Genomic DNA, 14615 nt, shown 5'->3' with positions numbered 1-14615 from the left:
ACATCAAGAAAAGACACATTAAGAGGCCTTTTCCTCAAATATAAACAATCATGCAGACCATCTTCAGAGGGGTTGTTCTTGTTCTCTGGCTATTATTCATATATTTTGCAGGTTATGGTTCTGATAGACGCCATATCATCAGTCGGTTTTTCATTGTTATTGTTAAAGTTGATAGAATTATTAGCAGGCACTTTCACTAAATGAATATATTACATCATGGCCTAATTAAATATAAATGGAAATACGGATTATTATTAACTGGAAAACACTTCTCACACAATTACTTGACACATATTTCACACACAAATAATACCACAAGTACTAAATGGGGGTGAGGAGGGGGCAATGTCATCATTTGTACTTTGGAAGAATATCCTTTTTAATTCGAAAACCATTGAGCCTGGGGTCCTATCAGAAAGACAAACAGTAAAAAGACTCACAGTAAAAGCCCTGTCTGACTGGAAAGATGTACCCGTGCAGTGCACATGATCTCTATGGGGCCAGTCCCTCTATCTGCATTTACAGTGCACAGAGGCCTCACTGATACCCACAAAGCATCCCAGTGCTGATCTGAGATCAGCTTTCCCTGTTCCTATCGCAGCCACACCTGTCATGAGCTAGAAGGCTATACTGACCCTAGATCAGCACCGTCAGTTCTGCTCTTTAGCCCCGAGTGTATTCATTACATTATGGATCCCGCTGACTTTGTCTGAAAAAGATCAATAAACCGTGCTTACATTTTAAGGTCAGGTGCATTTAAACAATTACATTATCTAAAACCTCCAATCCTACTCATAATCCGGAGATTACCAAGATTCATTCGGATTGCCTTCATCGAGGTTAGTGTACATTTATAATTCATAAATTCAGATCCTCATGTTATTGAAAAAATAAATCTGAGATGCTTGCTCTGTCTTCTCCAGACATCTCAAAAGTACAGTGCATGTCAGGAATGTATGAATGTGTATCACATCTTGGATATAGTATTAATTATTAATAATTTCCTTTATTTATACATGATGAAGAGTGTAATGTAATCAGGTGTGAAATCAGTTTCTTAAAAATGACTGAGAAGGTAACCATAGCAGCAAACATAAAGCAGCAACTGTTACGTTTCCTAAGAGATATATCTCAATATTTTTTCTCTGTGCATAGTGTTGCTGCCTGAGATTGTATCAAACATCACCATCCATCAATCCCCAGCAACCTCTTTGCATATTTTGGAAAAGATATGAAGTGTTTGATTGCATAATGCTCCGGGTAATCCCTGCTTTATGAGTAGGATCGGTGGTTTTGGATATTAATTGTTGAAATGCATCTGACCTTTGAATTTAGATTAGCCTGCCAGACAGGTATTGATCTTTTTAGACAAAGCCAGCGAGATCCAGACATTCAGATTCTCCCACTCTGCTTATTGCCACTGCAGAGTATTCAATTACTCGTATGAATAAAACATTTTAGTGACATTTTTACACAGCCTCTGTATTTACTCTGTCCTCTAAAGATAGTAATGTTTGTGTTCCCTCGTTCACGACCGTCTGCCGCGACGGTGCTGTCGTGATCGGGGAGCCAGGCTCATGGGTTGCAGGTTTGAATCCCTGGTGTGGCACTGCTGTGTCCCCTTAGCCAGTGCACTTAACCCTGAGCTGCTTCAGTAGGCAGCGTAGCTCAGAGGGGCACTCCCGAATGTCACATGCTGTTAGTGGTTCTGTGCAGAGTGTGGCTTCATGCCCTTGGGGCCACACTGGGCCCATATCGTGCCAGTGCCAATGGGGTCTAGATACCGCCTGAGGGCCAAAGCTTGACTGGTCACCGGGGAGGGAGGGGTCCCTAGCTTCACACCCGAAAAGACCCCCCCCCCAGTCAAACAGGGGCTAGGGATAGGCCTGTCTATGCAGTCAACTGTACAGTGACCTCAAATAGAAACAGAGGCAGATTACCTGCTAAATTGTGGTGTAGGAAAGAAACTGATTTGTTTTCAAAAGCCGTGTAGACTCCTCCTGGGTTCATCTCCAGGGTTAATCCATGGAATTCCAAATGGGAAAATATGTTGTTGTTGTTTTTTTAATCAGTCATATTAGAGAACAAAAACCTACTGAAATCCTTCAAACCTACTTTTTGTGTCTCTTTATTTAGCCTCACTGACATTTAAAATGTCTTCATGAGGGACTTGGCATGAGGAGCAACCAAAATATTCACTGCAGACAGTGATAATATTTACAAAAAGTAAACATTAAAATAAATAGCTGAATAGCCATTTACATATTGAAAATTAAAGTGCATTCATGCATCAAAAAACACTGACAGTTCACAATTGTGTTATGAGCTTTATTTATTATTCAGTTGGAATAATGAGCTATTTTTTGGAGATCATTCCAAGAAAATGTGAAGGCCATTTTTATCTTAATGTGAGTTCTGGCTCATTTAGTGCTGCAGAATCTAGTGAGTGTAGAGTAGACAGCACATACTGTTCCTTTAAATGATGATACAGTATACAGTATATACACAAGAAGTGGCACTCCACAAGTAGACAAATACGATGTTATTATTTTAATGGTTGTAGACATGTGCAAGCATCCACTAAACAGACGCACATTGTTATTTCCCGAACAATGTGGAACTCACTGACCATTAATTCATAAAGCTTAATACTTTTCCTGCCACTTGCTTACATTTTTTAACAAACAATTATGTCAATGTTCTGCAAAGAACAGTATTCATTTTTAAGAAAGGGGGGGGGGGGGGGGGGGCAGCCAAAATATCCTGGCATCAGAATGAAAACCTCCATTAGTCATTTTACTAACACGGTTACATTATTATCAACTGTAGAATAACATTATTAACAGTAGCTTGCTGCTAACTGTGTTCACAGTAGCTTGTTATGAATCTGTTGTGCTTGGGTAGTTCAGCAGGACTGGGCAGTGGCTTCTTTAGCATGGTAAAAGGTAGAGGGGTGGTCTCTAGAGCTCGGTTTCCAGCCCTGCTGTAGGCAGGCATGTCTGCACCAGGCCCCAGGCAGCCTTCCTGCTTGTGATCCTGACTCTACCCTGAGGGCAATGGGCATCTCTGTCAGCCTCATCAAGCCAATGGGATATCCCCCCATTAACTGTGAAAGCTCTGTTACGACCTCATTTCACACTGCAATCTCTGAAAAGGCTGTTTCCCAGAGTCACACTGTAATCTCAGGGAAGGATGTTTCCCGGACTCACACTGTAATCTCCGGGAGTGCTTTTTCCCAGAGTCACACTGAAATCCTGAAGCCTCCCTTTGCTATCTTTATGCTGAAAGCCATATAAGTCCCCATGCCTGCTGGCTTCACACTGGAATTCACAGGAATCTCTCTGCCAGCCCAAATCACTGAAACATATCAGATGGCACGCAAGCCCATTGAACACTGCGTCTTTGGAACGCAGAAGATCTGTGTTTTACACTAATTCACTTGCATTCTGATCAAAAATAACCTTATTCCCCACAATGCCAACTCACAAAAATTACACAAAAAATGTATGTCACACTTACAATGCCAAGTCACAGAAAGATGATGAAATAGCAAGATTAGCTTAATAGAGTAATAATGTTTTGGCCTTAAGATCAAAACAAATTATTGCCAAACAGGGTAATAATATTTTTTTCAGGGTAATATATTTTTTAATAGAGTTATTTCTATTTTAATTGACTCATCTTGAGGAAGCTACATAGAGCGTAACGTCTTGTTTTTGTAATTCAAATTAAATGTTTTCTCTTTCAATTTGCAATGCTATCATAGATGTATAGATATTATGACCAAGAAACAACACAAATGTTGACAGTGAAAGATGATCGGTTCAAAGAAATGTATTTTGTTCAAGTCTGGGTCATCACCATATTCTAAAAAATACCTTGTATTATCTGTTTCTATATTATTTTTATCTGTGCATTTAGGTTCTAGCATCCTACATTAACACAACCACACCATAGCTTTGCAAACTCTACACTGTGATCACATAAATATTTCAAGTGCGGTGCTTCAGAAACACGCACCTTCACAATTTCATTTCTCAGATGTGGTTACATAATATATTATGTCACATAAGTTGGTAGGCAGAAGTCAAAGCTTAATTAAGTGTTAAAGGAACTGTTAAAGGAACTGTGTAAAATAGTTCAGTTTTACTTGGAAACAAACAGTAAAATACAGTAAGTGCTTTCTTCTTATTTCATGCATTCCAGTGCAGGTTCTCACAAATGTAAGACATATTAACTCTTATTTGGTTTTATCATGATGAATAGTGAACACTAACTACACCACATCACAGATGCATCACTGCACCACTGCAGTCCTGCTCCACTATACTTCTGTGCCACTGGACTACTGCATCACTGCACCACAGTGACTTCTGCCAGGATCACTGTAAAAGCGTACAATGTTCTGCTGCTCCATAGCAAACATCCATCTATATAATGTCACGCTCTTACCTGAGAAAACACTGGGGATCTTGGACAGAAAGCTTTTCACTGTGCGGATCGGAATTCCACTTTTTTCATCCTGCATGCGTGCTATTACGTTTTCCATCTGGGGAAAAAAGATGAAGAAAACAAAATTACGACCTGGATATTTGAATATGCACCGCATTGCTCAGTCGATCATCATTTGTCCCGAACCCTGACTTTTTTGCAAGCTCGTTTGAAGGATTTCATTTTGAGTTTTAAGCAATGATTAACCCATCGATCAAGGTTTACAATGGCATAGGTTTATTTCCTTGGGGGAGCCGTGTCGCTTGTATATGGAATAGACACAGCATTTGAGCATTCTCTGTGGTAAACTGTATTCACCTGAGCTGCAAGGCTGAAGGCTGTGCAAAAAACTGAAATGGCCATAAGGCACAGTTATGATAATTCCCCATGAGAACCCAAGAACCCACAGTACTGGCACCGTATGTATAGTTCTGATTCCTTCGTTTCACAGAATCTGTCCAGGGTGACGTTTTAACAATTCTCACAGAAATGCCAATCAAAAAAGGCCTTTTTGCACAGTATCAAAGGCTTTTTGTATCACACAGATGGTAAGAAGCCCATCTGAAGAACACCGTGTAAAGGACATTTCTACTCGTCTCCATCCTGCCGTGAGTCACAGGCCATGTTACCATGCCGGAGACCAGAAAAACCATTGAGCATATGGGGGGACTTCAAAGCCATGCAGCTTTAGCCAACGCGTTAGACCGTCCAAGAACAGGCTTCCCCTCATCTGCCCAACCCCACGGATGGTCTCTGAGGGATAGGGAGGACAGCATGTGAGCTATGGACCAGAGAGCCCCCGCATCTGCCCACACGGCGGGGCGATCTCCCATCCCGTCCGCATGTCACCAGCATATCTTGTGCTTTGCCATACATCGTCTTATTGTAAAATAAAATAAAAGAACTAAGCCTAATATTGACTAAAAGTTAAAGCTCGACTTAATTGTTTCATGAGCCAACATATACTTACAGAAAGGAACGTCGTTTGTTTATATATTGTTAAAATTATTTTATATTTGACGTTTTACTGGCGTCTTGTCTGACCTTGAATAAAAAATCTTTGAAATTATCACACTCTTGCACAGATCAAAACTGGATCAGTTTACAGGATCGCAGGTGAAGACAGGGTCATCACACACAGTTCTCTGGCAGTCACAGTTAACCTAATCTATGGCACATGGATACAGCCACTGGTCCCATCTTCTCTTTTCATTATTGCGTGCATCTCAGACAGCCTGGAAAAATCCGACTTCCACAAGTGTGGAACTTGCATGCTAAAGGTTGAAGAACAATCACCTAAAATCTTAAACATTAGCTTTTCTGTTATGTTTGAGTAATGTTACTCAATAGTACCCTGCAAGACGGCATTGTTGGTTGTCTCTAAGCAGTTGTCTTTCTCCAAATAAGCTCCCACTGGATTTTCTAAGAAAAGTAAGAACTCTGGTATTTGGATTATTGGAAAAAGAAATGCTCCACACCACAGCCAAATCCATTAAAAACAGGAAAACTATGGAGAGACACTAAAGAAACTCTCACAATGTGGGGAGGTTCTGCAGGAGAGGAATCTTTCTAAGATAGTCTACTGGGGGTGGGAGGGGGGTGTTCACACTGCCCCAGCCCTCCTAAATGATGCGCACAAAGCATGTGATTTAAGCCCTTTGCAGAATCCCTTTTGAGAGCTTTGCTAAATGAGTCACTGCAAAAACCATGCTGTGCTGAAAGAGATGGTCAATACTGAAAACCATTTTCTCCACATTTAATAGAATTCCTCCACAATAAGTGTGGTTATTACTGGTTCCATTATTACTGGTGTCCAAGACTTCCTGTGTCGGGAACAGGCCACTTTATTGTCTAAAAACAGAAAGACAGTGGCACTTCATGCAGTGGAGCTGAGGAGGGCAAAAATAACACAAATAAATCTCAGAGATTGTGCTGTCCAAACTATAACATGGCACCTCAGAGCTTGGAGGAAGTGAGGTCAACATACTGGGCATGTCCAAGAAGGGAAATTGACAAGTGCCTGTGATGTCACCCATTGGCTTTCCATGTGTGACATCACACCCCAAGTGTTCTGAAGCCATGAATGTGCCATGTCACTTAAAGTGAGGCCAGAGACTGTGCAGGAGGGAACCCTTAGACAGGCATGAAGTCTGGCAGAGTCCCAATCGGAATTATTTTTACATTGAAATGGGTTGATGAAACACCTAGACAAGAGACAACCACACTGGGGCTAGCGATCTCTCAACAAGACAAGGAAGTGAACTTCAAAAAAGTTTGCTGACTTTTGGTCACTTGGGATATACACTGAGACCCAGTGGTGGTATTTCCAGTCACCCGAGCAGTATGTTCCTCTGGGTGAGGTGACCGCTGTCCAGGGTCCTGAAGCTCCACCAGTCTTAGAGACAGAGGATGAGCCTGGATGAGTTGCATTTAAAAGAGTGCCACAGTGACTCGTCCACCATTCTTGCTTGTAGTTTTGCTGCGTTCGTATTGCATTTTTTAGGTATTTTGTGTTCAACCGTCACCTCAGACATCACATGCATAAAGGTCTGTGCCAGGTGTATCTACATATATGAAATTAATAACTGTAACTGATGTACAACTATGCAACTGTATACATAACTGTAGCTGATGTATGTACAGCTGAACAGTCCTCTGGCCTGGATCTGGTCTGTTCGTCTGCCTCACACAGGGGGTAGTGTTGTGACTTGCTCTTTCATGGAGAAAAGATGCTGAAAGGAATGGGCTGGGCTTAGCGCTGCTTTCCAATTAGATAAATGGTCAAGCTGTGTATCTCCAGAGCTGTCGGGTGCCCAAGGACCAAGATCTCTCAAGCGCACAGAGCCGGAGAGAAGAGTGGCACTCCAATCCAGCCTGTGGTCTCCAAAGACCCAGAGCCCTGTGTCACTGGATCACACTGCACTGTGTACACCAGTGAGCTGCTCTGTAAAGAATGATCCCTGTGTCACTGGATCACACTGCATCACACTGCACTGTGTACACCAGTGTGCTGCTCTGTGTCACCAGATCACACTGCACTGTGTACACCAGTGTGCTGCTCTGTGTCACCAGATCACACTGCACTGTGTACACCAGTGAGCTGCTCTGTAAAGAATGAGCCCTGTGTTACTGGATCACACTGAATCACACTGCACTGTGTACATCAGTGTGCTGCTCTGTAAAGAACTGGAGCCCTGTGTCACCAGATCACACTGCACTGTGTACACCAGTGAGCTGCTCTGTGTCACCAGATCACACTGCACTGTGTACACCAGTGTGCTGCTCTGTGTCACCAGATCACACTGCACTGTGTACACCAGTAAGCTGCTCTGTAAAGAACTGGAGCCCCATATCCCTGCTATGTGCAAAAATAATTACAACTATATTTTATTTTTTTAATATATTTAAATGTGTTTTAATTTGCGATCAACCACTGCATTGCTTGTTGATTATCAGCATGGCTTGCTACAGTAAAAACTAATTGAATTAACATTTGCATGTGACTGATTACTTAAATTTGTTGTAAGGTATTCATTACTGTAAAATTGTTTGACACGCTGGCCAAAAGAATAAATATGGAAATGCAGTTCCTAGCCATGTTGTGTTCATAATTTTATTTTTTTATCATGATAACAAGATTGACCGACAAGTGCTGTCCTCACATTCTGCTTCCACATTCAGACGGCTGGTGGCACACTGCATATTGTGTACAAATGGCCTCACATCAAATGGCTACAGATCAAATCGCAGAGCGACATAACATAAAACAGGCATTTATTCCCCAAAACTGGAGAAATAGCAATTGCACATTTCTACAGCGAATACATTTATAAACTTGAATGAGAGAAATGAGATTTTGTTTTTGTTTTTTTCTCTCTCTCTGTTTGATACAGATACATTAGCTGGAGAACAAACATCAGCTGAAGCCTACAGCTCCTTTTTACTTTTGCTTTACTCTGAGACGCCGATGCTGCAGGGCACAATCCTGAGACCTGAACATTAAACTGAGAGAACCACACGGTGTGAAACAAATGGTGTGCATAAAGGAAAAAGAAGTTCGCAAATCAATAAGGTTCCAGAGTCAAAGCATTCAATAGCTAATTAAAACATACTTTATTAATGCAGTCCAATATATTTTAGTTTTATGTTACGTCTTGACGGCGAAATCGATTTTAATTGTAAAATATAAGCTGCTATGTTCTTTCAGCCCCTGTGAATGTGCATTGCAGTCGATGCAGGAACACTGCTGTCATTTCAATAATTCAACCAAATTGCGATCATTTCCATGCAGTTAAAATTGAGTATCGATTGCTCCTTTCATACATGAAATCTAATGCACATACATATAACACAATAGCCTCACACAATTATACTGTATAACTGATCATGAATTAATTAATTAATATAATTACTTTATGTAAAAGGGAATCCATGAAATAAACCTGACACATGTTTTGTATTAAAAATATTTGAGTATGTATTTTTTATATTTGGACTTCAATAAATATTTTTAAGATAATATCACTACATTTTTTTTTCCTTTCCATGAGGTACAGCACAGCATTTCAATGGCCAAGCTCACTGCATTACATGAATCTACAAAAATTATTAAACAGGTCTGTATACCTTAAAAATCTAGTAGTAAAAGGCAAAGTGGATAAATGCTGTTCCCATGAGTCCAAAACGTGTTTGCCTACCCATTTGTGCTTCTGACACAACTCAACATTCACACAGTTATTATTTCAGCTCGCTTCTGAAAACAACAGTCACCTGCAGCAAGAAAGGAGTGTAAAACAGCAACACTGAGAGTGTTCATCATTCTGTTCATGAGCAGCGCTGTAATGGCCTAGCGCATGCAGCACAGCCCCCTGTGAGAATACAGGGCAGTGAAGTGATGAGGGTGAGAATGCCGTTTACAAAATGGCTGCCACCCTGATGTACGCACTGTAGATGATGCAGGGGAACTGCAGGTGTTTAGTCTCCGCTGAAACAAGTTTAGAATACACCAGTGCAAATTGGCGAATGGTGGGCATTTACATTGCACCTTTATCCAAAGCGCTGTGCAGTTGATGCTTCTCATTCACCCATTCATACACACACTCACACACCAACGGCGATTGGCTGCCATGCAAGGCACCAAACAGCTCATCAGGAGCAGTTGGGAGTTAGGTGTCTTGTTTAGGCACACTTCGACACACCCAGGGCGGGATCGAACCGGCAACCCTCTGAGTGCCAGAAATGCGGTGTCTAAAGCATTATTTGAGCAGTAAGTACAGACAATTGCCCTCACCACCAGCAGAGTATTTACTCCCTCCAATTTGACAGGGGTAGCAGACTTTTTCAGGTGGGGATATAAAGGCCCTCCACACAGGAGACGTGCTAACCGCGCTCTGTGTTGAGTCCTGCATTAGCGTGGCACCGCCATGAATAAAACATGGCTCTGAGGCTTTCTGCGTCACACAAGTCTTACAAACTGAGGATCCATGACCAGCCATAAAAGCTTTAAGGATAACAAAGAATGTGAGCTTTTGTGCTTTTCATCAGTTTACACATAATTAGCCTGTTGGGAAAGAAATATCAGCCTCCATAACATGTTAAAGACACACACCGTTTTAATTGCATGCCACAGATAGTTTGAGAGCAGCTGCTGCCTCTAATTACCTCTCCATCACACCTACAACAGGAGGAAGCCGTTTCCCACCTTCGCACGGCAAATAAGATCACATCGACATCAGCGGCATGCATTATGCACGCGTTTAGAACGCAGCCTCCATGCAAGAGCGCGTTTTAAACGCTAGTGCTAGGCTGCCTCTCATCGCGCTCGGCTCTGGAAAATTAAAGATCAATACTTCATTCACAGGGACTCAGTCGGCTAAAGACTTGATAAATTACATCTCAGACTAAAACGATCATTAAAGAATGGATGCTGAATAACCAAGCGAAGACATTAATTGCGGTATTTTCCCCACCGGAGTCACATTCAGTGACCCAGTGTGCATTGTCAGTCGCGTACATGTCAGCATCTCCGTGAATGCGCCCATAAATAAATATAATGGATAAAGCAGTAAACGTGCTTTAGAGTCATTCCACCAACGCAGCACGCATGTCTTTATGTGTAGGTCAGACATAAATCTGGTCTTCTGTTCACACTTTATTTGGACAAACAAAAGAGTCGCGGAATAAGACAAACGCACACTAAAAGCCGCATCTAAGAACAAATAGGAATACGTCATGCAGCACCATAGGGAAGCAAAGCGATTCTTTACTGGAGTGTCACTGAAAGAAGAAGAATTCTTAGAATAGTACACGGCTGGCAGAGCGGTTTAAAAATAAGCGGTTGATGCTGCATACAGCCCACATGCAATCACAACCGTCCTTTCTCAGGGCACTGCCAACGAGGGACGGGGGTCTATTTATAAACAGATGGTAAGAGGTTAATTGAATGATTGATCTTGTGAGATGTGTAGAGTGTCCGTGGGCAGTAGCTCACTCTATGGAATGGGGAGAACGCAGATGAATCTATATTCTGCACTTTAAACTCAGCCGACATGGCATTCTAATTAAGTGCCTTTCACATCTGACACTCCTGCGGAGATAACGGTGCTTCTTCAATGGCTCTCAGCGATGTTTGCTCCTTGAATGCTTTTTCATTGCTTTCTGTTCACTTCAATGTATTTACCCCTAAGCACCTGAGCAAACACAATACCTCTTTATACTTGACTTCTCCTTTCATGTACTCTATATCTTTGGCTTCTGAGTAAAATACACGGACAGGAAATGGATTTAAACTTAACAATCGTCAAATGACAGAAATGCAAATGCATGTCACTTTTGAAATCAACCGAAATTATTTATTTATTCACCAAGCTATATCACTTATGAATCAGTGTCCAATTCTTCATAACTGAGACATAAAGACTCTTCTGATTCAGTATTCTTTTAATTGTTACAGAGCTATCCGACTCTTCTGAATCAGTTTTCTATTCATAGGCTGAACAGCCCATTCCCAAACAGCCTCCTAATTACTGTGTCCTAAAATTATGTACTGTCTACTAAACACACCAAATACAGACTGAGGATGTGAAATTACGGAGGTGAAATTATTTCTAAATGTAGTGTGCCCTACATGGGTTTCGCTCAGTGTAATCGGGAGCACGCTTTTCAGGAAGTAAACCATACTTATTAGGTCCCACAGGGATGAAGAGGTGGAGCCATTTTTGTGTCCAATCACAGTCGAGTAAACCAGAGGAAGAGGTGGGGGGATTTTTTTTACCATGTACCATGTACCATTAGAAAATAGTATGGAATACGGCAGGAGGTTAATAGTATGGAATATGGCAGGAGGTTAATAGACATAATATTACATATTTTTAACCTTTGGAAATATCATCCAGAGATTTTACTACATTTAGAGAAAATGTTGCCAGTTTTATAACTTTCTCATCCATTATACTCAGCTTACAGTATTGTAAATGTAAAACAATTCTTTAAAGCAAAGATGCTTTCATGCTAAATGAACGTTTCTAAATATATAAAAAAATGTTAAAGTATCTTGTGCTCATGAGAAACTAAATTTTGCTCACAAGATACTAATTCACAAGTTATTTTTCTTGTGTGCACAAGTTAGTTTCTCATGAGCACGAGATACTTCACAATTTATTTTTTGCAATGTCTCTTTAGGGGCAAGTGCAGGGGTAGTAAACTACTCTTATACTATTTTTTTAATAATATTTAGACACTTTCATTTAATTATTTTTGAAAGCATCTTTGCTTTAAAGAATTGTAACAATTGTGAGAAACATTTTGCGCTGGACTGATTTAAAATGATTAAATAGAATACCCTTTCTATACCCTTTCTATATCCATTGATGCATTGGTACCCCTGACCGTAACTGCTGACACTATAAATTACTGCAGAGCTGGGAGGGGTTGAGCTGGTGGCTGGCTAAGAACGCTCTCTCTCTGGGTCTACCACTCACTGCATTAAGTCCGCCATCCCGCCAGTATTTCACTTAGCCGCTGCGTGCGTGTCAGCACAGAGACAGGGAAGTGGTGGGATCTATAAATACACTGTGATGACATCACAGATGACTGGTGTTTAACCTCAAGCTCATCGCTAACTTAGGCTAGGGGAAAGGAGTTTATTAAAACCTGTCCAGTTCTACTAACACCTGGCTGCTACAATCCTTTTCTCTCTACCTTCCCAGAGGATGTCATCTGTGACCAGGGAGTTATGTAGCTTAGTGGTTAAGGTACATGACTGGGATCCGCAAGGTCGATGGTTCGATCCCCAGTGTATCCACAATAAGATCCGCACAGCCGTCGGGCCCTTGAGCAAGGCCCTTAACCCTGCACTGCTCCAGGGGAGGATTGTCTCCTGCTTAGTCCAATCAACTGTACGTCGCTCTGGATAAGAGCGTCTGCCAAATTCCATTAATGTCCTAATGCTTAGTGATATATTTTAACCAGGCTACTATGTTTAAAAAAGATACTTGCCTATCATCTATTATAATAATTATATCAATGTACCTAAAAAGGGCATCTTCTGGTTACTGGTATCCTGCTAAATGTAAAGTGAAATTACACCATTCAAAGTGCATTGTTTGTTCTTTGCCATTGTATAAATTACTGTCTATAAAACTGTATGTTTTAGCTGACAAGTTTCTCTCCCTCTCCTGGGAATTACTGCACTTCAATCACTGATCTTTGCACTCCTGTTTGCATCGTAAATTACTCCGCGAAATGATAGTAGAGGATTTTCTGGCAGTGCAGAATCTTTACTCATCCCTGTACATTACTCTGAATGTACTGTAATCTGTTCATTCTTTTACATGGGATGGATTAGCCACCATGCTAGGCACACACCTGCAGGTATAATACTGTATGTTTAAGCATTCAGAAAATCCTGCATTTATTAATATGTTTTAGAAAATTTGGATTACACCTGAATCTGTGAGATTCATTATAATGGAAAGACAAAATATGTGTCCTGCCAAATAATGTTCATGGAATGTATTGTATTTACTGTATATAGAGGAACCGTATCAGCTCAGGTGTAACTGCAGTGAACGACAGATTTTTTAGCCAGATAACCTCCTGATTTAAAACTGTTTTTTTTAAAATCATTATTAAATAATTAGATCCGTGAAACACAAATATTCTGTTATACACAGAGCACAGGGAACTGGTGCAACAATTTCCTGGAGTGAAATACCTTTTATCAAATTATGTTAGGGAAATCATTCCTCTGGCTGTTGATAAAAACAATGAGAAAAATGTAGATAAGATAAAATGTCTGATCTGAATCTACAGTGCGATTGAAATGATGCCTGCAGACCATAACACTCCGACAGTTTCCTTGGCTAATAGTTTGGCTGGTGTGTTTTACTCTGTGTTTGCTTGCTCCCCTACCTCTGTGTGCCCGTTGTTCATAAATGTGAGCCCACATGTTACTGTATGTGTGAGCATGGCTGTAAGCTATCATGCCTGATGACTAATCTCTGCTCCCCTCCTGACCCTCATGCATATTCATGTGTGTTAACTTCACGGCAATGTAAATTAGATTTAAAACACAACAAACATGAAAGGAGACCTACATTGGTCATTTCAACATGCAGACACTATTCCAATATTGGAATACTGGATACAATTTCAACATGGAATGCAAGGTTGTAAGTAAATATCCGTGACCAGAGAAATTGTTTTGGAATTTGAGACCAGTATCTCACGTGGATCTCATTTCTTGTACATACTGTCTTCCTGTATGCTCTCTCTTCCTGTATCCTCTTTCATCCTGTTTCCTCTGTCTTCCTGTATCCTCTGTCTTCCTGTATGCTCTCTCTTCCTGTATCATCTGTCTTCCTGTATGCTCTCTCTTCCTGTATCCTCTCTCTTCCTGTATCCTCTGTCTTCCTGTACCCTCTTTCATCCAGTGTCCTCTGTCTTCCTGTACCCACTGTCTTCTTGCATCTTCTCTCTCCCTGAACATTATGTACCCACTCTGTTCCTGGCACCACACAATGGCCACAACACACTCAGCAAGCAAATGCTTCTCAAGTGATAATTAGTTTCAGCACAGCAAAAGTTATTGAATTCCCATGGACAAGGTCTCTCTCTCTCTCTCT

General features: G+C 41.0%; 1 protein-coding gene across 1 annotated transcript in view; it reads right to left on the bottom strand.

The window, feature by feature from the left end:
• LOC133118238 (regulator of G-protein signaling 7-like) overlaps positions 1–14615 on the bottom strand; it is a 59501-nt gene that overhangs the window by 22446 nt on the left and 22440 nt on the right. Inside the window, exon 3 of the mRNA XM_061228067.1 lies at positions 4453–4549. Coding sequence (XP_061084051.1) covers positions 4453–4549 — 97 coding nt within the window. The remainder of the gene's footprint in view (positions 1–4452; positions 4550–14615) is intronic.

This window comes from Conger conger, chromosome 18 (assembly GCF_963514075.1).
Source record: "Conger conger chromosome 18, fConCon1.1, whole genome shotgun sequence".
In the NCBI taxonomy this organism is placed as follows: domain Eukaryota; kingdom Metazoa; phylum Chordata; class Actinopteri; order Anguilliformes; family Congridae; genus Conger; species Conger conger.
This window is presented reverse-complemented; position numbering and strand designations above follow the sequence as displayed.